The sequence below is a fragment of the Syngnathus typhle genome, linkage group LG13, assembly GCF_033458585.1.
Source record: "Syngnathus typhle isolate RoL2023-S1 ecotype Sweden linkage group LG13, RoL_Styp_1.0, whole genome shotgun sequence".
Lineage (NCBI taxonomy): Eukaryota > Metazoa > Chordata > Actinopteri > Syngnathiformes > Syngnathidae > Syngnathus > Syngnathus typhle.
The window spans coordinates 13,133,357-13,152,647 of record NC_083750.1 but is presented as its reverse complement, the minus strand read 5'-3'; the positions used below and the strand labels follow the sequence as shown (position 1 = coordinate 13,152,647).

The 19,291-nt window shown below is 46.7% G+C and overlaps 1 protein-coding gene across 6 annotated transcripts in view; it reads right to left on the bottom strand.

The window, feature by feature from the left end:
* Positions 1-19,291, bottom strand: part of LOC133165804 (glypican-5-like) — a 60,488-nt gene that overhangs the window by 34,787 nt on the left and 6,410 nt on the right. For 5 of the 6 annotated variants that reach the window (XM_061295695.1, XM_061295697.1, XM_061295699.1 and 2 more), the window contains 2 exons: positions 19,130-19,291; positions 5,448-6,151 (listed from right to left, as the gene is read on the bottom strand). In XM_061295695.1, the coding sequence (XP_061151679.1) occupies positions 5,448-6,151; positions 19,130-19,291 (866 nt within the window). Of the gene's footprint in view, positions 1-5,447; positions 6,152-11,451; positions 12,385-19,129 lie in introns of those variants that run through there. The other variant, XM_061295700.1, reaches the window with a different exon arrangement.

Genomic DNA, 19,291 nt, shown 5'->3' with positions numbered 1-19,291 from the left:
ATTATTTATTTGAAATGAGAATAAGTGTTGTGAACCGGAATCTTCTAATATTAGCAGAGCCTGAACTTTGCTAAAAAACTTTTTTTTTTTTTTTTTCCAAACGCCATCTTAGCGCCGCTTTGGGAATTAAATGTAGCTCTTATGGAACATCATCACAAAGACCAACTCCCTGAAGGAAACATCAGAGTTCAAACACTGCTGCTGTTGCAGTTTGCAAAATGACTCCCAAATGTTTTTTATTTGTCCCACATCGGTGTTGCATAAATTTTCCATTGATAGTGTAAAAACAAGACCAAACATTATTTTTGGGAAGGTTAATGAGTGTTTTTCTTGGCTGTATGGGAACACACACACACACACAAAAAAGCTGAGCAATGAAAGAAAAGTGGAAGCTTGTACATTTCTTTCAAACCGACTTGCTCGGTCGGATTAAGGACCGTAAACACGTCTCCCGATGACAAACTGCCACCTTTGAGTCATCCAAGTTCCTCTCAGCAAGTAACAACGTAAATACAAAACGCATTAGCAAAAGCATTGAATTGCTTGATGAAACACTTCTTCATTAGCTGATTGGCTACGTTGGGGCGGGCATAAGGAAGAAAAGGGAGAGTGGAACTCCGGAGAATCTCCATGCGACATGAAGCCACATAGTGAGCAGCTGACATGTATATTATACTGTATGTGACTCGGATGGAAAGAGAAGAGTAACAACACCGTCCACATATGCATTCATCTCAGAGCTGACCCATTCTCCCAATCCATCTCTATGATGGGCACTCAGAGCATGTTTCTTCTCAAAACCAAGAAACAGTAAGACTACTGTAAATCACACTTCTTAGTATGCTCATGTTGTTGTCTTTAACATGATTTGTTTTATCAAGATAGAAGCAGTCAGTTGATTATTTTAGCCTGATTGTACTAAGTTGAAAGTACCTAACAATGGTGCTTAACTCAAAAATAGTCTTTTGTGTTTGTTCAACAGTTGTATTATGATTATTGTCTGTATATATACACTTGAAAAGCCATGCTGTTCATTACTTTGTTCAGTCTTCATCATAGACATCATTCCTATGATGAACAAATCACTAGCTAATTGTGAGAGCTTTCCTCTTGGCCGCTCCCAAAAAAGCCTTGGACCTGTTTGTATGATTGACGTTCATGACCTCACCTTCCATCACCATTTTCTCCCAAGAGTTTTATGCCATTATATTTACATTTCTTTGGGCCCGACTCACGTCGTCTTCATTTTGCACTTTGTGAGCTATGTCAAGCAGCACCCCCCCAGCCTCTTTGTGATTTTTGTCTTGCATTGGAATGAGGTCATTGCTAATTAAAATGAGACTCAGACCCTAATATATCACAGGGACAAGTCCTTGAGATCTAAATCACTAGGGGGAACACTTTTCTCACTCACTCCACCCACGTTGAAGGTTTATAGCACAGCGAAGAGAGCGAGCGACCACACCCAGCCTCAAACTGGGGTCCAAGCGGGGTACCAAACATGCAAAGGGAACACGGCGGCGGCAACGGCGGCAACGGCGGCAACGGCGGTGGGCCAGGCTCGTTGGTACGGCCGCCTTAATCACAAACAGCATTGTAACCAACCGCATTTGCTTCTTGATTGTTCCCCCATAACTATGGGCGTTACTTTGAATTGAGCAAGTAACATTTTCCCCTCATCTTGAAGTACATAATCAGGAGAATTACGGGCACAAAGCGTGGAAAAAGATCTCCATTTCTCTAACAAGGTGGTCAATAGACAGAATAAGGTCAAATGAGTTCCTTGTGTCTGGGATACAGTGGAGGGAGGCTATGAAGAGCATGTGGATTGAGGAATTTTGGTGTCCATTTGAAGCTGCCCAGTGAACCAGCAATTACCATTAAAATGCTAACACAGATGAGGTAGGCATCCATGAAAGTGTCACAGCTGTAGCCACAGCTGCACAGCATTACAACGACTCCAGTAAGTTTAGCAAGTGGAGATTTAAGGCTGCCCCGACATCTGGCCCATGGTCACCCAGGTATCTCGTGCAGCTGCTGCTGCTGCTGCGGTCTTGGAGAGACCCACACACGCATGCACGCACACCTGGATGGATGGCACGGGCTATTTAGGCTGGCAAATGGGAGAAACTGCTTGGGGTGGTGGTTGGAAAGAGACTATATATGTAAGTATTTAGAAGGAAAAAAAAACATTCTGGCGAGCACAATAGGCACGGTCAAAATGGAGGCACTACAGAAGTGTTGAATCGTCTCGTTGGCATTCAAATTGAATAAATGAATGGACATCCGTCTTCCTCGGTCAACAGGAATTTCTTATTGAAAAAAATCAAAATAAAAAAGATCCAGCCATTCCCACCACTCTCAACTGCTGTCGTTCTTACTTTTTGGTATGTTTTCAGCAGTTAAACGTGTAAAACATGGCTCATATTCAGAAAGGAATCTCTGAATTCATTTAAGACGCTCTTCCAATACATATCTGGACTATGATTTCTTGTGTGACGCGAGTTCAGCATTTTGATTCATGGTTCACAGAGAGAAAGCCAGTCCTCTGGACCACCGCCTTGTGTTCTGCTCCAAATGTAATGGCTCGCCATTAAATCCTGTGGTGATTGCTTGGTTAGGAAGCATAAAGACGACATGCGGGCTTGCTTTTTTTGTGGTGTTGGAGGCTACTTGATATTGTCAGCATATTACACTCCCCAAGCACCAAAAGGAAGAGTGGAGGGGAAAAAAAAAAAAACCCAAGATATGTGAGGCTGTCTGAGCCAAGGCTGCACCCACTGTCATTAGCTAATGGAGCTTGAGGCTTAGACAGAATGCCAATGGCGCATACAACTTCTAAAGATGAGTATGGATTGGCCGAGAGAATATTTTGTAGCGGTCAGCCTTGTCTGGACTCAAATATCGCATCCGAACGATCAAACAGCAATTCGGTTTCGTTACTCCAAAGCAGAAAAACATGATGCATAGTGTCCATGAAACGCTGCCAATTAACCAAAGAAAAGCAGTATGTTTGCAGTTTGCAAAAGTGAAACCATGGCGACCTGTACCTTTGAGCCATGATTTCCATTCTTTCAACCCTCAAGCCACATACATAATAAGCCCTACTGAGAAGCTGGGGGGGGGGGGGGATAAGAAGGGTAGGCATGCAGTATTTGGATTGGAAATATCGATCGTCAATGGTGAACCTTGGAGCCTATTGAAAGGACGGTGAGAGACGGGAGAATGCGTCGTCACGTGGCAGGACAAAGTGGTTGAGCAAATATCTTGGCTGTTGAGCAAATATCAAGCAATTCCTATTCCAAGTCAAGGCCTCATTCATTGAAACGGGATCGTCACACCGTCTGACTTTGGAATTGAAACCGCAATTCAACGTCCGAGTGAAATAGAAGTCGCGGCAAAATCCCCCGTTCTCCTGCTATACTGTTGTTACTCGTTGGCGTGTGTCATTTGATGTGGCATTTAATGCCGCTTCGCAAGAGTGACGCCAGAGCACTCATTTTGTTATGGAAACGCCACCACCCCAAACGAACGCAAGTATGAAGCCTAGTCCGGCTGTGCCAAGGAGAGGAGTATTTCACTTCACATTGGAAAAAGGATGATCTTATAGCAAAAAAGGGCCTCTTGAGCTGAGCGGAATCGAAGCGGAGAATGTTGAAGGCCACAGAGAGGACCACCGAGGCTCGGAGACGTCATTTTCACAAAGGTCCCAAAGTTGGAGGAAGTTCTTTCGGTTTCTCCTAATGATGTCAACTCAACATAATCCAACCACAGACTCCCTCCCCTATAATCCATAAGCACTCCTTTTGACCCATACTCATGCTCCACATGAGCACTAATAATATTGCCACGCTGCATCGCTACCAATAACTGCCTTTCAGTCTTTTGCTCGTACTGTCAAAGGCCACACCAGATACGTACGTAGGTGTGTGTGTGTGTGTGTGTTCGCGCAGTATCAGTCTAGTGGTCCAAGTTACAGTATAGTGCAGACTCTGTGTTGTGTGCAGCACTTGAAGTGGCAGACAGCAACCGCAAAAGGGCGGGCTCGGGGATGAGATCCCGGTCAAAAACCACACATTCGCATGCAAGAATTCATTTCACTTTGGATAATATTGTGTCAATTGTGGTGTTTGTTTTTGGCCCATCCAATCGATTGTAGTGACAAAGAGAACAATTCACAAATGCTTCATAAAACAGAGCAGAAAAGTGGGCTTACTTTACAAGTGACTTGGGATGTGGAAATATACGTATATGTATTTTGTACTTGTGCTTCTTGCAGCATTCCGAGATGCGGAACATATGATTGGCGAACCCTAACAGGCAGGGTAGGGTGTGTGCCATTGGGAGAATAACTGGCAAAGGAGACGGTAATTCAGTAAGGAGGAGGGCTCGACGCGAGAGCGGGGAAAATGGGAGCCACCGGTATCCGATCGGGAACACATTCTTTTCTGGCATCAATGCTCAAGGCCGTTTTCCACATGACTGCCTCTAATTTATACGGCCTGCTTCAAACCCGTTTAATACTGCAGCACATTTGTTCCTGTGCTTGGCAACCCACTTGGACCGTTTGTTCCTTCAGAGAAGGCAAACAAAAATGTCCTTCTCTTTACGTTACCACTGTACGTTGACCGGCTTTTGTCTGCACGTCCAGCCAATATTGTGTTGCTGTCTTTGGAATTTGTGATGTTGGTACCAGAACCCAACCTTCCTCTGGAATGATCTTCAACGCGCAATTGAGATGATCAAACTAATGGAGTTCTTTGGATTGCCATCTGTCTGCCCAATATTACAAGGGAGATATAAGATGGCGAATAAAAAAACTCTTGAATCTTGATGTAATCGTGTGTTCGTCTCAGCTTTGGCTGAAATGCCACATACGTATTTGTTGGATTGCAAAATGGAACATAACACCTATAATGAGCCCTTCCTTATGTTGATTCAGCGCACAATAATACTAGGCAGGGTGTTTGAATCCAAGGAAAATTCGATTTTCTCTCTGGCAGTCTTCCGTTCAACCTTTGAGACTTGTAATAAGTCACAATCCAACTCGATGACTGCATCATAGTATACGACACGCATCAGCCAAACAAACCCCACTTCATTGGATTCCATTAAGAGTCAGTTTGGCCCTCTACCAGCTAACAACTACAATTTTCGCTCGCTGCCTTGCCCGTTTGGAAAATCTCCCCCCCTTAACCTCAACTCCGTCCGTCTGCCGTTCTTTGGAGCTGGCTTTGCGTTTTCTTTTCAGTATAAACAATAGTTTTGCGTGAATAATTTGCGCAAGCATTAATGCAGTCCGCCCGGCGGCGGCGGCGGCGGCGCTCCATGTTGCTCTATGCGGGTGGAAGAAAATAGCTCCTAAGCCACAAGTAGCCTTCAATCCCCTTCCAATCAATACATGAACCGGTGCGCCAAAGTACTACACGAGGTTGCGGATCACTTACCGTGGCTGCGACGAGCGGACCGTGAAACTGCGCGTAGAGCAAGGCCTCGTTCACTTGGTCCCGTACTCCCAGCAACGCCAGTTCCAGGCTGTGGTGGCCCACCATGGCGTGGGTCAGCTGTTCCAACAAGTCGCTATACCTCCTCCAAGGCCGATCCAGCTCGGACAGACCGGCCAAGCAGCCGCGCATGACATTGAGACAGTAGCCCACGCAGGGTTTGATGAGCGTCAAGCCTCTGCAATGGGAGCAGTAAACCATCTTCACCAGAGCCTTCACACAGTCTTTCGTCAAGGCCAGGTGTTCAGTGGCGTTCAGCACCTCCAGCCCTTTGTCCAGGAACAGGCCCAATTGCCGGCCCACGCTTATGGCCCGGGATAGCGCCTCCACCATGACGGCCGGATGCGGGCCAAACGGGTTGACGTCTTGCCTGATCATACGGAGGCAGTCCGTCATTTCCGTCTCCCCGGTCACGCTGCCTACCGTGCCCGGGTTGATGAGTCGCGTATAGACGAGGGGGAAGATGTCATTAAAAAAATGGTTGACTGTCGTCTCCACTGACACGTTGGCCCCGCGGAGATAAAGGGAGAGTGAGGAGAAGAGTTTGTTCACGTGGGGCAAAGCTTGACGAGAAAGCGGGGCGTAGGTCCCTTCCAGCAGAGAACTCAGGTGTCCTTGTGAGAAGGAGAGCAGGTACTGGAACATGTCTACAAAAGAGAAATGAAAGGGATTGAGAAGAATGATCTCAAGTGCAAACTTAGGTATCCAAAACCTGGCCTCCCTCCAAAGAACTAAGCTTAGCGATAGTTAGCGTTGCAAAACCAGCGCCAATTTTCCTTTGGGTATGATGGAGGTGTCATTTTTTAGGAGGTCATCACCCCAATACGTAAGGAGACCAAGTGAGACAGAAATACAGACTCAAAACAGTCCTCTTAGATTTGAGCACTAATCACAAAACACTCTGAGCCTAACAATGACCTCGGCGAGGCGATTGTCATTTTCCAAACTGAGGGCAAGTTAGGTCTAAAAGTGTTTGTGTATGCAGGCTTCGGATGCTACGCGCTACACTTCTGGGATGTCAACTTAAAAGCATGCCTGGACATAAAGGAAGACTAGCAACTGTGGCGCCTCGCAACCCGCTGCTATGCATTGACAAACGTTTGCATAACTCGCTCTTCTTTTTGTTTCATCCCTAAAAACAAAATCCGTCGTGATCATGGAATAATGATAATTGCCACAGGTTTTGTGCGCGCGGGCATTATGTTATTATCATCTCTCAGACAGAACGATAACATCGGTCAATCTCAACAGCTGCGCTAATCTGTTTGACACACCACGGGGACTCCCGCCCGGCTAGTAAAGGGCACGTGGAAGACTCCACAAAATACAAGTGTCATTATCAGCCGCTCCCACCAAAACAGTTCCGCAAATTACACCAAATATTTCTTCTGCTTGTGAATTTCCAAATCATTCTGGAATTTAAGAGCTTAAGAAGCTTTTGTCTTGATAAGACATTCATTGTCCTTAGCAATAATGCTGGCTTGTTGGACATTCTTAAATTCAAGCAGGAGTTTAGATTACAACACGGGCGGACATTGTGATTTGACCTCTTTATGTTTCAGTAGTTAGTACACACACACACACACACACACACACACACACACACACACACACACGTGTCCCTACCCTACAATAGGGACAGCTGCCTCAAACTGTGGGGCGAACGCTCATCGGTTTAGATGCCACACGAAAGCGATGTATGCTCGAGTTACGGGGCACATCTGTCACCCACACCGAAAACGCTATCCCCCGCACCCCTTCATGCATTAGTTAGTAAATACAAATGGCCTCAGGCTGTTGAATTGTTTTTGTATATAGAAATGTGGAGCGGGATTTAATTTGACGTAATTCTATAGGGTGTTTTTTTCTGAGCAATGCCAACCGTGCCTCACTTCCAGCCTCCCTGGAAGTCTCAATGAAATGAAGGCAGCGTGCGAGTGGAACAATGAAGGCCTATGTTTGGACTTTGTTAGTGGTAGCTGTGCCCCCAATTTGTCTACAGTGAGGCACAAATGGTGGAGACTTGCGGACACTACTTCACCTGGTGTTGGTGTCTTGAATAAATAATCGTAAAAGTCACCCTGACCAGACTGGAGACAGATTCTTAGAATTTAAAATGTTAACTTGCTCCGATAACAAAACAGGACAAAAAATGGGACTGGTTGCTGAAAAAAAATATCACCGTTTGCACATGAGCAATACTTGCCGTATTATATCATTATCATATCGATGATTGGGTTGTTGACTGCGAGGCTTGTCTGCGGGTTATAGCCATCATCAAAATATATAGCACTCAAGGCAGTTCACCGCAGGGATAATCAGAGATAGTTTGTAAAAATGTGGTTTCAGTTGAGCTTGGGGTCTTTCCGCTTCTCGGAGCGGGCACCCACTGCTGTGAGGTCTGTCTGCTCGCTTTCAACTCAGGCCACAAGGCTCCACGAGGCTCCACCAGGCTCCACGAGGCGCCACAAGGATCCCCAAGGATCCGCAAGCACAAAAGACATCCGTACCACAAGATATACCCGCCGACTCAAATGACACATAATTATATTAAAGTTGGCCTGAAGTTACCAAGTTAGCAGACATCATGTTCTACTGTTGCTCTGTCCGGTGTACATTGAAGGAAATTGCTTTGATTGAATCTGACGCAATTTGATATACGTTATTGTTACGCAGAGGCCTGTTGTAACATTTTATATGAAGCATGAGGGAGTGGTTATTCTGTCCACCAAGACGTTAATAGCCAGAGATCAAAAGGGCACGAGTACAAGGAAGATGCCAGAGCAGTAGTGGCGATATGTTCGCGGGCATGGCACTGAATCTTGAAATCTGCTCAGGCAGGAGTGCAGTCATGCAGCCCCGTCAGTCTCTCAAAGTTGCAAATAAATGGTCGCCTCACTTTTCAATTGAGGACGACTTATCCAGGGCAGGGGAGCTTTGTTAGCCAGCGCACGGTGAAAGTTGTGACGGTCTGCGCTAATTGCTAGCCGTCAGCGTTGACTTTGTCGATGAAAGACCGATTCCAATATCGGCAATGACAGTCCCCAAAATGTACAGACTCCAAAAAATAACTCCTATTTCGACAGGGAGTTTGAATACTGCAGACGGCAAGGGATAAGACATTTTGAAAAGCCATCTGGATTCATTCGGCCCCTGGGGTCGGCGCACTTCTCTATCTTGCCGCTTGCGTTTCTTCCAACGTCCTCTGAATACGGACCTGACAAACGTCCACCTTTGTGAATACAATCCGGGGTGAAAGGAAACACCGAATCTCTTGATAAATCATTTTCAGCTTTTCTCTGTTCTTTATCAAACGCTCTCCCACGCTCATGCTGACTCAGCGCCGCCACCGCCGCCTCAACTGTGATAAATCAAACAATTGCTGTGGGTTGCTCTGCACTCTGAGTGAGAACAAAACACAAGAAAGCTTTCAAGAAAGGCAGCTTGGAAGACTCAACTCTCCACCACAGAGCCTGAATGCACTTTTGAGCTCACCTCACACACTGCAGGGGCTGAGCATCATTACTGTGTCACATTCTCCCATTAGGAAGCTGCTCTCAGTGTTTTGAAAGAGGGCCAAAGAATACCCGCTCCGGAGCTTCGTACTTTCCAGGAAGGATCCCAAAAAATGGATGGCTTTGGAAAACGTTCAGCGGGGCGACTCGGTGACAACTCGTACGTTTTCATCATAAAAAGGCCACTTCCCTTCACATTCTGCATGGCACCCAGCGCTAAACTATCATTAAGGAGAGGCTCTCTCTACAATATCAAAGTAAAAAGTAAAATTGGCAAAAGCCAGAAGTATAGTGTTACCTCGCTTTGCAACACAGTGCTCTTCTGAGGCATTTCAGTATTGTGAAAGATGAATGTAAGCATGTGTGAGTGGAACTGAGAAGTATTGTTAGAGGGTGAGGGAGCCACGGCTTCAGTGCGCTTGCCAAAACCCAGCGCAGACATGCGGCACCAGACAGCCTAGCCTGCACTGACGAAGGCAGGCAGCCACGCAGGCAGGCAGGCAGCCAGGCAGCCACGCAGGCAGGCAGGCAGCCAGGCAGCCACGCAGGCAGGCAGGCAGCCAGGCAGCCACGCAGGCAGGCAGGCAGCCAGGCAGCCACACAGGCAGGCAGGCAGCCAGGCAGCCACGCAGGCAGCCACGCAGGCAGCCACGCAGGCAGGCAGGCAAGCAGGCAGGCAGGCAGGCAGCCAGGCAGGCAGGCAGCCAGCCAGGCAGCCAGCCAGGCAGCCAGCCAGGCAGCCAGCCAGGCAGCCAGGCAGCCAGGCAGCCAGGCAACCAGGGCACCAGGCAACCAGGCAACCAGGCAGGGCTCGCACAGCCTGATTATACTGCGTAAAGAATAGCATTCCCTGAAGCGAATAGACTATTTCACAGTCTCCGCCATCGGAATTCAGTTCACCTAAATGAATCCTGTCAGTCATGCAGCGTGCAAGTTTCCGTATTGACTTTCAGAGATGACACGTGCGTAGAAAAGAATCCAAGCATAGAGTTGGGAGATAACAAATGAACAGTAACTAGAGGTAAAATTCAGCTTGAGATGTGGAAAGGATTTGTGTTTTGTGAGAAGAAAATGCCCTTTGGTTGAAAACGAATAGAAATCTGTAACTAATGAATGTGATCATTCATATTTGCGAAGCGCGAGCAAGGCGGCTCTTGGTCTTGGTATCTGTTTTAAATCAAAGTGTTTCCATGGATAGAAGTGGCATCACATGTTAGCAAGTTTTGTATTGCAAAAGTTGGAACCTGAAACTGCAGTTTCTTTCCAAGTACAATCTTTTTAAGGGCGAATAGAAGTTACCCTAAATGAGATTATTGTTTTTCTTTTTGGATGACTTTTACCACTAATGTAGACATTGAAAACATTACACACTTGTATAACATTTGACCTTTTGATCACAAGTGACAAGCATATGGCAGTTGGCAACTAGCACTTAATAGCTAGCTCATTGGAGACTTATGCGAGATGTTAACCTTCAACTTCAAAACAAAACAAAAAAACAGACACGACACGAGCCTACTCAGAATCAACAAATCAATTCTCCGGAGGAGAATGGAAATGAAAACAAAACAAAAGAAAAACAAAATAAAACAAGTGTTGGGAACAAGTTAAAAGAAGCAACACAGAACAAAACAAGCACAGTTATGAATCCCTTGATGCTGCTTAAAAAGACATTTCGTAAAGTGCAGATGACGGTTCAATATGAAGTGTACACGGACGCCACTTAAAGCAGGGTACACACATCTCGACTCATTTTTAAAAAGTAACACACCCACCGGAAAAATGCTGTCCCCATGTTGTGTACTCGCAAAATGACCAAAGCGAATTATAGCTGATATTGCTTTATACAAGAGTTCTTTGGCATTTCTAAAAAGTGCCATCTATTCATTACAAGTCACAACAAATGATGACTTCTTTGCTATAGGGTCAGTTATTTGGCTCTGGCAACACAAATAGCGATGACGTTAGCCGTGGAGCGCGGAGATGCCGACTTGCCAAAGCATCGACAAATGAACCTTGCTTTCCTCTGACACTTTCCAAGAGCAAACCGGTTGATTAGATGACTTCATGTCGAGTCGCATTACATGACAAGGTCATTTGGTTAATGTCATCCGTAAATGTCAAGTGACAAGCGCGCCCTCCCTCGTTAGCTGTGCTATCCTGTCGGCCAAAAATCTGCTTCTGTCCGACAACCTGTAGTAATGTTTGCTAACCACGGGCCCGCTGTTGATGATAATGGTTCCCATTCGCGTGAGGTCGAGTGTAGCCAAATGTCACTTTTAGATCCGCTGTCGTACTATATAGTATATAGCATCAGTAAAGGTGCAAAATGATGTGCTCGCTCAGAAAACTGTTGTATAAATAACGCTATCTCCAGCGAAAACCGCGAGCCTTTGCTCAAAGCAGATGTCTGTCGTAAAACCAAGACTGACCTGTGAGAGACAGCGTGGTGCCATGAGGGAGCCAGACCACCGGAATAGTGTCGTAACAGAAGGAAAAAAAGAGCAGAAGCAAGGGTACCAGTCTGCTTGTTGGATTGAAAATATCGGGCTAACAAACTCCAAATGGAGGAATTGAAGGAATTCAGTCTTAGCATTGCAACGTGATGATAATTCCGTCCCTTCACATTGTGGCATGAACATGGAGCAGCCCGAATGAGTTTTTCACAAGGCCCCAATGTAACAACCGGCGCAGGTTTTCAGCACGTGCTTCTGTATTTTTAAATCAAATCTGTGATGTGCGTGGATAGGATTACACGTGCGCGGCAATGCCATAAGGAGGTAGGAGACACCCATTAATGCTGCTGCTGCTTCGCGTCATTGCCACCTTGGCAAGCAGCCGCAATTGGTCATTGCCACGCATCTTCTCAGGAAAAAGCATTTACTTTCAGACAGGTCACCCACCACGCACATACGCGGCATAGTGACATGTGCGTGGATTACATGGGCCCGTTGTAATGAGCAAAAAACACAGGACGGAGAAACATCTCTCACCCGGCACCTCACGGCTTAGGTTTCGACCGAGAGCCGGCAAAGCCTTTAATGCTAATAAACTATTAATAAGATAAAGAATCAGTCTGTTGAATCTTGCGCAGCCAAGCACAACGTTTACGGTCTGAAAGCAGGAGGGTGACTCATTCGTCCGACGTCAGATATGTCGGCCGCGTTTGTGTAACCGGTGAGAGGTGCCGCGCTGACAAACGTGGCTTCCCTTGAAAAGGGACCAATTCAATGGCAAATGTCGATTCACTTTTTATCAAGACAGGAAGCGTAAGTGAAAGATGACCCAAAGTTGTGAGAATCTCTCCCCGTCAGTATTATTGCAATGAAAATTTCAACCCACCAAAGATAAACAATTCCACAAATGCCAGGGCCTATTCAGGGTACACTGCTGTAATGCAATGGGGGAGGGCGCATCTGAGGGAGCATCATTGCTATCTGCACGGGCCAGACAGCGGAAACGTCATCGAAGGCCGGTCAAGGAGCAGACGAGAAGGACGCTGGCTGAGGAGACGGTGGGGCTGAGGAGGGAGCCCGGCCCGGTGGGGCTGAGGAGGGGTCCCGGCCCGGTGGGGCTGAGGAAGGGGCCCGGCCCGGTGGGGCTGAGGAGGGGGCCCGGCCCGGTGGGGCTGAGGAGGGAGCCCGGCCCGGTGGGGCTGAGGAGGGAGCCCGGCCCGGTGGGGCTGAGGAGGGAGCCCGGCCCGGTGGGGCTGAGGAGGGAGCCCGGCCCGGGGCATATTCAAATTCCTCATACCGCCAAGGCCAGCATGGGGGCAGACTGTTGACAGACTGACCGACAGCACCCCTGGTCAAGCATTAGAAAGGCCAGGGGTCGACTGTGACCCCTGGTTTGGCTCAACTTTATTGCCGTATAAATCACAATGACGTTGCCGATACAACGATCAGGTGCGGCACGTGTCGCGCACGGTGACCAATGCGATGGAATGAAAACACACACTGAGCAATCTGGAAGCCCTGTTGTCACTTAGCCTCTTTCGAGATTCGTCTCAATGTATAATATAAAAGTTGCGGTTGTCCAACCTTTCACTGGCATAGATAGACAAACAAGATCCAATAGTGTAGCAAATGAATAACAATGAAGCAAAAGAAGATTTTTCCATTATCCCGCTAGACAGTTGTCCTCAATGTGAACAGTCAAAGTGACGTCACTCTTAAATAGCCTTGCAAAGCTTTAGTAGCAACCAAACTCAAAGGTCGTCAGTGGTCTCTCTTTGGCGTCAGGAGCTTTAGGACATAAAGCAAAGAAAGGTCATCAGTCGCCTCTCTCTCTCTCTCTCAGGCGCCGGGAGCGTTAGGGCATAAAGCAAGGACACAAAAGACTTGAATCCCGAGACAATAGAAATGAAGGAACAAAACGCTGCAAAACGTAATTCTTTCAAATGAAAATGTGATTTTATGGAGCTGAGAGCAGCTGACACTTGATGAGAATGCATTCGACCATCGTGCACATGCCCATGAGGAGTAACCCGAAGAAGCCGTCCGTCTTCAGTCAGACGCAACTAGCTTAACCACCTTTAGATGTCACACCGACATTTTTGAAAGATTGTAATCCACCGCCACGATAACTTGCTGCACGATTTCATGAGTCAGAGGTGCAGAACAAGACAAACTATCCATCCAAGCAAGTGATTTACGACGTTAGATTCCATGCAAAATCCAAACAGCTGCCAGCGGTTTATCATCTTACAAGTGAGTCATTGCAGCACGAATCCAATCGATGGGCGGCATTTTCTCCCGACAGCAGCAGAAGACAACCATCAATGCACGTGTTGTGATAAACAGACGGGTTGTTAAGGCGAAATTTGCCTCCAGATACAAAGTGGGGGAAATATTTCCACTGGCAGACCAGTGGGAAAGGACTCGGAGATGAAAGGGGATCATGAAGAATGTTCAAACCATCTAAGCAGGTGTGGCTCCCGTTTTCATTTTTCAACTTTGTCGAGAAGCCCGGTCACAAAGGGCTCCATTATGGCTACGCTGGCCACTACCAAAAAATCTTTAAAGGCAAATATATACAATTGGATTAACTGGCCTCTATTTATTGCAATATTCGAAGCCTTTTTTTAAAGTTAAAGTCCCAATGATGATCACACACACACACACACATCTGGGTGTGGTGAAATTTGTCTTCTGCATTGAACCCATCCCCGTGTGATTTTGATCCATCCCCTGGGGGAGCGAGGAGCAATGAGCAGCAGCGGTGCAGCGTTCGGGAATCAGTTGGTGATCTTTGATTAGTCAAAGCGAAAAAAAAAATAACCGAGACCTTATCGAAAGCGACAAATCCAGATGTTTTCCCCACCCGTCTGCATTTCTCACATGAATTTGACTCCCTCCTTTGGACCATAATAGAGGAATGACTGGAGGATGAGTGTATAAAGGCCACCATGGGGACGGACGGATGGACGGACGGACGGACGGACTCCTTCATGGTTTGCAAGGAGCCACAGAGGCTGGGTGGGCGAGCGAGAGAGGAGGAAAACAGTGTGGGAGCAGAAGAGTCTGACCTGTAAAATGCAAAGTCAGTGGACTTGAATGGCTGGCTGTTGACTGGGTGAGCAAGTGACCAAGTGATGGATGGAAAGCAGCCAACTTTGGGACTGCTGAAAAGACAGCACCAGTCGAGCTCCTCATTCCCTTCCGCTTGCCACAACTCCATGGATTCTCCGACCAATTGGTTCAAGTCCAACATCAGTTCTCACAAGTTTTTGGCTTCTTTCACAAACCAGTCAAGTTGCTGTCGGAGCATTCCGAGCAGAAGGGAATGATTATGTAGTCCTACACACGCACATGCAACTACTGCATATCTCAGAGCTGAACAAATGAGCCTCCTCCATCTGTGTCGGACGGTACACAGAGGGGAGAAGAAAACCAATCCAATCTGGTCCATTCAGCAGAATGGAGACATCTCAAAAGCCGGACAAGCAGAGATCTGGTCAGGGAGGGAGAAGTGACCCCAATCGAAAACCAATAAACATCCTGGACTTTGCACTTGTGGTCTTGATGGGCTAACTGTCAGACTGTCGCAGCTCTCGTTTACAGCGCATGGGTGTGCTGTGGCAAGATAAAGAACCATGAAATGTTCCCAGAAAGAAAAGATGATGTTGCCCATTTTCCTTCCAGTTTGACTTGATTTTCGAGATGTCTGCAGCGAGTCGCAGACGTCTCGTTAATGGAGGCATTCGAAAGTCCAATGACGCCAACCAAGCGAGGAGCTGAAGAAGGATGAAAGAGACAATAAAAACCATGAGATATTTGTGGAGAGGAAGATGGCTGAAGATTTATGCTTTGACGGCTTCATTGTGTTGCGTGCATGCTTGGTGGATAACGCCGGTCTCTTTCAGCGTGCAAGCTAAAGAAGAAAGCTGTTGGCGTGGCGCCCCATCTCCTTAAGAAGCCGTGCAGACGGCGCTCAAAAGGGAGCGCAAGGCCTTGCAAATAGCGCTCATGCGCAACTTGTGCAAGATTGGCCACTGGAGGCACGCAAATTGACTACTGCAGGTGACTCAGTAAGCTCCAGTAATATTCGTCATCTATCAGAGAGGATAAAGAATATATGCCGGTATTTGTATTGTGTGTACCATATTGTGCATGTCGGTTTAGTTCCAAAAGCCATACGCGATAAAGGTCCAATTTACCATGCCGGCTCTAATAGGCCAATTTTTCTCCCTCCTCCCACTTTGTCCTGATTTTCCAAGGGCTTCTCACACGTTTTTAGTAGGTGATAGAGGCGTATGAAAAGCCCACGAGGTCATTAGCAACAGTTGGCGACGGTGTGACTGTATGACTCCACAAGTCTTTTAAGCCCGCTCGCTTCACCTCCTCTACTTTTTCCTTCCTCTACCGCTTTTCTCGCAGCCGCCGCCGCCGCCGCAGCAGCAGCAGCAGCAGCAGGCCGGAACCCTGCAAAGTCATCCTGTTGTGATGCGTCATGTCTTCTCAGGGGACCACGGAGGCGTAGCTACAACACAAACACGACTGGGACACGAGCACATTCACCCTGAGCTACGCAATGTATTTGTTCCTCTATTAGGTCCATAAGCGCTTTTCCTCCCCGCCCTGAGTGATTCAATGAGACGTGTAAGGATGGATTCCGGATATCCTCCCTAATTTGAGCATGAGCTCATGGTGCGGCGCGCTGTCCTCCTGTGACCAAGCGTCGGCCGGCCTCTAGGGCAATACCTCTGCCGGTCAAAACATCTGCAAAGAAAAATACAAGCGGACATTGACAGAAAGCGAGAGAGCGCCAGAGAGGCTGGGAAATGATAGCGGGACAGGATGATCAAATCAAAAAAAGACGACTGACTCAGTGTAGTATCCCAGAAGGTTGTAAAAGGGACTTTTGGTATTTCATCAAAATGTCACCCCAGCAACTAATGGGAGAGTATTCAAGGAGCTTCAACCTTTTCAAGAGCCAACTAGCGACCTCTCCATTAGGTCTCTTATTAAGCAAAACTCCAAAAATATCCCCTGTGACTGGAGTCCCTGCTTCACTAACTTTTTGTCTCTTGCACTCTTGCCAGCAATGTCTCCCAGGACACACAGCCTGGAGAGTTCCTGGTCTGGCTGATGAGATAAGGATCAGCTAATTATGTCGCCTGAGTGAGAAAATGCGCCGTCCTTGCCATAGTCTCTCTCTCTCTCTCTCTCATACACTCGCACACACACACACACACACACACACACTGGCTCTCCCCTCTGTCGCTTTTGGTCTCGTCACTGAAGGGCACCTATAGTTTTAAACGGGACACACTTTCATTGATAAAGGAGAGCTATCAATCAAAGCCAGCAGAATTCATTTCTTTAAAAGCATCTCTCAACTGCTGTGAGGACAACTTGGCTAATACTATGCTTGAACCTCGTATGACCACCACTGCATGACAATCATCTCCTTCTTCAGAATACATTTTGAAAAAGCCAAAATAATGCATGCAGCATTCTCTTTTTATACACCGCCTATTACTTGTCCAAATTTTGGACGACATCTATGGCCCTTCCATTTTGAAGTGCCTTCCTTCCTCCCTTCCCTCCCTTCCCTTCCCTCCCTTCCCTCCCTTCCCTCCCTTCCTTCCCTTCCTTCCCTTCCTTCCCTTCCTTCCCTTCCTTCCCTTCCTTCCCTTCCTTCCCTTCCTTCCCTTCCTTCCCTTCCTTCCCTTCCTTCCTCCCTTCCTCCCTTCCTCCCTTCCTCCCTTCCTCCCTTCCTCCCTTCCTCCCTTCCTCCCTTCCTCCCTCCCTCCATCACAACACGACCGTCAACTTATTTCTTCTCCTGAAAAGCGGATTAGGAAGGCGTGTTTGTTGACAGGAAGGGTCTGAGAGGAGACCAGAGGCGCTAGCCTGGGCGTATGTATCTATGTGTGCGCTTCAAGATAGTTGAAAAGGATAAAAAAGCATGTGGTTATTGTTATAGTGGATTTTAAAGGGGGGGTGTAACATAAAGAGATGGAACCACCCGGGAAGCTTTTGTGGTGAGCTGATATCAGGATTCTTGGTTTTGTGTATGGTTGAGAAACATGAAACTTTCTTTCCTATGCTATCTGAATGGGAAGAATGTCCCTTAGCATTTAGAAATGCGGTATGTGTTTGTAGAGTCATGACATGACGACTCCCACTCGTGACAAAGCACAGTAGGGCCTTTGGCAGTGTCCAAACAAGGCTAGGCCAATACAAACATACCCACGCTGACATGCGCAACATTTTTCATCTAACGGACGGCCACTTTCGTCAATACACTTCAGTGAGCATGAGAGCAATCGACATTGCATTGTATTCAAACTGTGGTTAAAAAAACCACAACACAAAACAAAACTTTGCCAATGGGAAATATCATGGCAACACAATATGCATGCATAGAGTTGTGACTAAATGAGCGATTATGTACTTGATGAGTATATTTCCTTTCAAATGAACTGAAACACAATATGCATAAAAGATGAGTTGTGACTAAATGAGCAACGATGTACTTGATCAGTATACGTATTTACTTTCAAATGAACTTTTGCTTAAAGCGACTGACTGCATTTAAGCCTGGAGGATATCTTCCCAGGAATACACAATTGTAAAAAAAGTGCGACATAGTTATGGCTACACTAATTAAGAAGTGACTAGCTTGCTAGCAGTTTTAACATTGCAAAGTCCCCTTTTTAAGAGCAACGACATAAGAATGGAGCTTAGCTTTACGAGCATTTTGACAACAAACGTGTCCTTTTTGCAAAGGACTTTGTAGAAACTGCTCTGTCCTTATGATATAGAAGTTGACACGGCCAGACGGAAGGAGACCCTAAAAATTGTTCAACCATACGATTGTTCATTGGTGTGCTACGTTCCACTCGAAGCAAACACACAGACAGCACAGAGACCGACTGTCCTTCGAAGGCTTTCCGAGTGGACCGACCGCCTGTGATGTCATCGTTTTCATATGTATACCACCGCCCCACTGTATCTGCTAATATCCCATTGTTATTTTTCCATCTTAGCTACTAGCGGAGCTACTCCATCTTCATTAATGATGATGAAAAGGGGCAAATACCAGAAAGACTTTTCTGCTCGGAACTGAGGAGAGGCCCAACTGCAGCAGCACTGTGTGTGTGTGCGTGTGACCTCTGAGAGAACAAGTTTGACCGCATCGTAATCCCAACCAAATGAGACGCTTTCATTTCCATGACAGCAATGTTACTTCTGACAAATTCCTTTCTGTTTTTGTCATATTTGAGAGTAAGAGCAGTGGCGTCCGCTCATTCATTACGGGGTAAAACATGGCCTATGCCTACACAGCTTATTGTCTTGGAGTAATTGCAAGCTTCCGACAATGCCCTAACTATAATAAGATGCAGAAACAGAAAACATTGCATGCATCTCTCAGACAATGTGGGAGAGCTTTTGGTGAGGAAATGTTCCAATTTAGATGCCGCCGCTTTAGCATTGTGGTCAGCTGAGCCTTTTGGTAGAATGTCAATCAAGCAGCAGAAGCAAGAACAGAATGTGCTGGATAAAGCAAACATGGACTTCAAAATCAAGTCCATTTAAATGCATCCAGGAACACACACACACACACACACACGCACATCTGATTTGTCGTCTTTGTACTTACCCTGGAAGGCATCCGAATGGCCAGCGATCAGGTGCTTCAGCTCGTAACTGTACAAGTAAATGTTGTGGAGGGTTTCCCGCTTCACTGCCAACTGGTAGCTTTCCTCCATCTTGCGGGTGCAGCAAGAAGGACCCTGGTGCTTGCAGACCAAGAGATCCACAT